At 56.0% G+C, this 6,043-nt stretch overlaps 1 protein-coding gene across 1 annotated transcript in view; it reads right to left on the bottom strand.

Moving 5' to 3' along the window:
- ESPNL (espin-like) overlaps positions 1 to 6,043 on the bottom strand; it is a 23,765-nt gene that overhangs the window by 12,516 nt on the left and 5,206 nt on the right. Inside the window, exons 5-7 of the mRNA XM_014537642.1 lie at positions 5,964 to 6,041; positions 3,676 to 3,863; positions 1,529 to 1,583 (exon numbers count right to left, since the gene is read on the bottom strand). Coding sequence (XP_014393128.1) covers positions 1,529 to 1,583; positions 3,676 to 3,863; positions 5,964 to 6,041 — 321 coding nt within the window. The remainder of the gene's footprint in view (positions 1 to 1,528; positions 1,584 to 3,675; positions 3,864 to 5,963; positions 6,042 to 6,043) is intronic.

The following is a 6,043-nucleotide window of genomic DNA, read 5'->3' as shown; positions in this document are numbered from 1 at the left end:
GAAAGTCACCTTCCTGAAGCAGAGAAGAGGCAACAAGCAAGCGAGGAATCAGCAGGCCAAGAGAGAAGACAGGAGTCGAGGAATAAGCCCGGCACTCAGAGCGCTGATGCAGGAGAAAGTCATGACCTGGGGGGTCCTTGCAGCCTCCTGGGAGGAGGGAGACCAGCAAACACCAGGGCCTGCGAAGGTGGGCTCTGACTCACCACCTGCCGCTGCGGGCTGAGGGCGCCCCTCGGAGGAGAGTAAACCAGAGCCAGCCCGCGCTCCCCATCACGCAGGGGCTCCAGGCAGCCTCACGCCTGGAACGCGGACTCAGATGATTCTGGGCTCGCAAGTCACACATATGCTGACAGGCAGAGGCAATCAAGACAACATCCCGGGCCTCAAATGACTCCTGCAAATCATTTCTCAAATATAATGTGCATCGTACAGTCCACAAGACCAGGAGCAGCAGAAAGGAGACCAGAACACGAACAAACAGACCTGCAGAAACAGAATGACCGACTGCGAAGCAACCGAGCTTACGACTTTCAAAGAAATAAAGACCAAGCTGCAAAGTACAGGCATGGAATGATAAACCATAAAAACGGACACATGTAGATTTGAAAAATGACTAACTCAAGGTGGAGAACATCCTAAATAATAAAAGGCTAGTATGCAAATTGTCCCCTGGAACGGGAGTTCGACAGGGAGTTCAACCAGTGGGCAGAGCTGGCCGGCCAACCTACTGCATCCCCTCCCCCTGGCCAGCCTGGCGATTCCGGTCAAGGGCATGTACCTTGGTTGTGGGCACATCCCCGGTGGGAGGTGTGCAGGAGGCAGCTGATCGATGTTTCTCTCTCATCGATGTTTCTAACTCTCTATCCCTCTCCCTTCCTCTCTGTAAAAAATCAATAAAGTTAATTAAAAAAATAAATAAATAAAAGGCTAATATGCAAATTGTCCCCTGGAACAGGAGTTTGACAGGGAGTTCGACCAGGGGGCAGGGCCTGCTAGCTAACCTACCGCATCCCTCCACCTAGCCAGCCTGGCCCAATCCACCGTAATCAGGGTGACATGTAGATTTGAAAAATGACTAACTCAAGGTGGAGACCATCCTAAATAATAAAAGGCTAGTATGCAAATTGTCCCCTGGAACGGGAGTTCGACAGGGAGTTCAACCAGTGGGCAGAGCTGGCCGGCCAACCTACTGCATCCCCTCCCCCTGGCCAGCCTGGCCTGATCCGCGCTATTGGGGCAGGCAGACCCCACCCGTGCACGAATTCGTGCACCAGGCCTCTAGTAAAAATAATAACCAAGTTAAAGAATGAAGCTGAAGACCTGGTAAACAGAAAATGGGCCCGAAGAAGCAATCCAGAATACTGCACGGCCAGACAGAAAGATGAAGACAGAAATCCAGCAGCTACAGCCAGGACGAAAATGCAGAATGAGAGACAACAGAGCGGATGCAGAGGGTGTGTCTGGAGAGGGAACGGCTGAGAACTTGACAGACAGACAGAAACACCAAGCACAACTCCAGAAGTCCAACCAGTCCCGAGTAGGAGCCGTCCACCTTGGTCCTATCACAGCGAAACAGCAAGCAGCTACAGCCAGGACGAAAATGCAGAATGAGAGACGACAGAGTCGATGCAGAGGGTGTGCCTGAAGAGGGAATGGCTGAGAACTTGACAGACAGATGGAAACACCAAGCACAAACTCGAGAAGTCCAACCAGTCCCAAGTAGGAGCCATCCACCTTGGTCCTATCACAGCAAAACAGCTGAAGACCAGACACAATGGGCATCTTAGCAGCAGCCAGAGGGGCCCTAACCAGTTTGGCTCAGTGGATAGAGCGTTGGCCTGCGGACTGAAAGGTCCCAGGTTCGATTCTCAAGGGCATATACCTTGGTTGCACGCTAGATCCCCAGGTGCAGGAGGCAGCTGATCGATGTTTCTCTCTCATCATCGATGTTTCTAACTCTCTATCCCTCTCCCTTCCTCTCTGAAATCAATAAAGATATATTTTTTTTAAAAAGCAGCCAGAGGGGAAAATATGATCTTCAAACAGTGACTCCCATGCAGACCTCTTGATGGAAGCCAGAAAGGGATGAATGACATTTTCAAAGCACCAATATGTAAAACCTGCCAAGCTACAGTTCTCTACCCAGCAAAAATGTGCTGAAGATGAAATAAAGATGTTTCCAGACAAACAAAAAGAAACAAGAAGCAAACCCAGCCGAAGGGACCGTCTAAAACATTCACTCAGACTGAGGGAAAGGAATTTCACGTGGGGTCCAAGTCGCCGGAAGGAATGGGCCTGAGAGGAAAAGGGGGGATCTGTGGCTATGTTTGAATATGTCTTTATTCATGTCCTGAATAAAAAATAATGATGTCATATAGGTTTTTGAAAACTGTAGACATAAAACACATTAAAACAGCAACCTCATCCTATTCTGGCTCTCCCTCCACCGCCCACCCCCCACTAGCTCTCTCACAGTCGGGACTGTGGGGACCATCATGCTCACCCCCAGGAGGTAGCTTGTCCCAGAGATGGGGCAGTGAGGCCTTCCCCTGGTCCCTCGCTGTGCCAGGCACCATTTTGGGTAGAAACCTGGGCCTCCTCACAGCTCCCCGGCCCCGTGGGTTTAATGGGCCCGTATTACACAAGACGAAACAAGGCACCAGGAAGGATAAGAGGCCTCACACGTTCAGACACCAGAAGTGGGCAGCCTGGGTGCAGAGCAATGGCTCTCAGAACCCATGACCTTAACCATCACCCCAGACCGACAGCGTCAGAGGACGCAGGGCTGGAAGGCACCCTGAGCATGAGTTAGTGCAGGGTCCTCCATTCCTAATGTCAGTCCCCGTGCCCCCTTTTTATCACAAGTGCTTCCTGACGCCTCAGTCAGGATTCTAAAACGAACTCCATATACGAGTATGCTATAATTTACCTGCACACATGCTTTTTATTTTTTTAATATATTTTTATTGATTTCAGAGAGGGAAAGATAGAAACAATCAATGATGAGAGTGAGGAAGGGGGAGGGAAAGATAGAAACATCAATGATGATGAGAGTATCCTCCTGCACGCCCAACACTGAAAGCCTGCAACCTGGGCATGTGCCTTGATTGGGAATCGAACCATAACCTTCTGGTTCATAGGTCGACACTCAACCACTGAGCCACACTGGCCGGGCTGCACACATACTTTTAAAATAATCAGCACCCCCCTCTAACTCTAACATACAGGTGAAGAGAGAAAGATATAATGTAACAAGTGTGCATTTTGCTGTAAATGCTCAGGTGCAATGGAACAGAGGACACAGCCCAGTGCGCACATCGGGGAGAATCAGAAAGGCACCCAAATGAGTAAGAGTCCTTACTGAGTGCCCCAGGCACACGCTTTCTGCGCTGCCTCTGCTCTCATTCACTGCCTTTGAGGCAGCACCTGTAGGTTGTAAAACACTGTACCACAAGTGCCTCTTGTCCAGAGAAAGGCAGAGTGTCTGTGTCTGACGCAGTACAATCAGTCGGTCACCTGCCTGCCACGCCGACCGGGTTGCACCCATCTATCTGTGTATTAGCCTCCTCATCCCTCACCCGTGGGGGGTAAGTCTGTGTGTGTGGATATACAGTCACTTTGAATTCCCAGTTTCCTCACTGACTGATGAGTTAAACAGAAGTCCCCCGGCGCTGCCTCACCTCCATCTGTCCGTTCTCCGCGGCGTCATGCAGGGGGGTCCCACCCCAGGAGTCTCTCATGATGGGGGCGCCCAGCAGCAGCAGCCGGTCGAGGATGGGTGTGTGGCCGCCTCGAGCTGCAAAGTGGAGGGCTGTGGCCCCCTCATTGTCCCTTGCGGTCAGGCCGATGTCAGTGAAGGTGACCTGGAGAAAGGGGGAGAGGAGCCAGGTGAGGCTGGATGGGGTGAGCACTCCTGGGGGTGGCCACCAGGAGGAGGACATGGAGCCCTGGGAGGTGACCTTGGGGGCCAGGGCACCACTCCCCAGGAAGCCCTGGGACAGAGCTAGCTCCTCACACTCAGCCTGTCATCATCCCAGAGCCTGGCACCTCCAGAACAGTGTTTTGGGGGTGAGATCTGGTTTTACTGGGAGCCTGCAGTCCCCAAATCTGCCCCAGCCCAAATCTTAAGCAGAACACCTCCAGGGCGGGTTTCACACATCCAATGAGCAAAACACCTCGAGGGCACCTGGAAGACCACAAACAGATGTCTACAGCCTCTGGCACTGGGCTCATTTGGGCCCTGAGCTCCCCCAGCACAGATGCAGGCAGGGACATTGGGCAGCAGGTCCTGCCGGCCTCTCAGAGCGCGGGACTCGGACCCTGGTCATCCTGTGGCTTTGGCCCTGTCCTGCTGGCAACCACCTCTGTGAGGGCACCAGTAATCTCTGGTCCAGAGCACTCAGCTGCCGTGGGGGGGATGCGAGGGGCAGACCCTGGGGTGCCCACCCACTTCTATGGGCACACTGAACTGTGGCCTCGGGACAGGCTGACCTAGTCTGCCAACAAGACGTTAGGGCCTCTTCCAGGAACACCCTGCCTTCCTGAAGGAAGAGGCTGGTGGATGTGGGTGCCCTTTACTCCCTCTTCCTGCCTTGAATGCGGCCAACTTTCACCCCAAGGGAAAGGCCAGGGAACAGCAGAGACGAGCCCACAGGGTTGATCCACTGTCAACAGCCTCCTGCTCCTTCTGTGGGAGGGACGGGCTTTGGTTGTTCGGTCCACGCATCACCTGTAGCCCAAAGCACTGCTGGCTCATCCCACCCTCAGCCATGTCTGTGAGGGACAGAGGCCTCCCACCAGCCAGCACCCCAAGGGCAAGGGTGCCCAGGCTGGGGCCGGTAAGCCAGGCTGGATGGAGGCTGCCTTCCCCCCTGGCCATCCTACAGGGAAGGGGGCAGGGAGTCCATCTGGAAAGGCCTTTCTGGTCCGGGGCCCCATGGCCCCAGCTGCTCCCTCCCTGGGGTGAGCCTCTGGGGGGCTCAGAGGTCCCTCTTCCCTCCTGCCCACCTGTCCTGGGCACCACACGGCCTGTTGGCTCACTTCATATGCGAAGCACCTGCTATGCGTGGCCCTGCTGCCAGAGATGGCCAGGACCCACCCGGGGCCCAGGATCCTCCAGGTGAGGGGAGGCCGAGGTCTGAAATGGATGGGCTCACACCTACAGGGAGGGGATGTGAGGACAACGCCCCAGACTGTCAGGGGGGTGATAACTGGAGAGCCTCAGGGCTTTCTCCGGGGCAGGGGCCACTTGGCAGGAGGACCCCAGGAGGAGACCTGGCCTGTGCCAAGGTGAGGCCTTGCTGAGTGCCTGGGGGGAGGGGCAGGAGGTGCTGGAAAAGGGAGGCTGGAGGTGACCGCTGGCGGCCTCTGAGGCCCAGGTGAGCAGGGGGACTTCATCCTCACTAAACATCTCCAGAGCCCTGACTGCATGCCAGGCCCTGAGACGCAGCAGCTGGACAGACTCCCTGCCTCCCAGGGTGGGGACAGACAACCACCAAGATAAAGAAGTCAGAATTAGTGTGTCGGGTGTTGGTGCCATGGAGGAAAGACGGCAGGAGAGCAGAGGGCTGGGCACAGGGTGGCTGCCATCCTAGCCAGGTGGGCAGGCAGGCGGTAGAGGGGCCCTGGGGAGCTGCCTGCCAGGCAGAGGGGGAGTGAGGCTGGCTTGCTGGAAGGGCTGGGGAGGAGGCCCCTGGGGAGTGGGGAAGGGCTGCTGAGCTGTGCACTCGAGGCTGCATCCCGGGCCCTGCCTGAGCCTGCTGCCCACGCTGCTGGGAGCGATGAGCGGGCACATCCATCCCCAACAACCCTGTGGGTCCCCAGTTCTGCGGTGGGCAGACAGATCCAGGGGGTGGGCCCCCCACCGCAGCCAGGCCCTGCTTGCTGGGAGGGACTCTGGGGAGTAGGCAGGAGCTGGGGCCAGCCTTCCGGGGACTCCCCTGTCCCCACCCGGTCCCCCTTACCAGCCAGACGACTAGAGAGTAGTGTCCGCGGGCGGCGGCAGCATGCAGCGCGCTCATGCCGTCCAGGGCGCGCAGATGCA

The sequence above is a fragment of the Myotis brandtii genome, unplaced genomic scaffold (genome assembly GCF_000412655.1).
Source record: "Myotis brandtii unplaced genomic scaffold, ASM41265v1 scaffold180, whole genome shotgun sequence".
Lineage (NCBI taxonomy): Eukaryota > Metazoa > Chordata > Mammalia > Chiroptera > Vespertilionidae > Myotis > Myotis brandtii.
The sequence above is the reverse complement of the archived record's forward strand: the minus strand, read 5'-3'. Positions and strand labels throughout refer to the sequence as shown.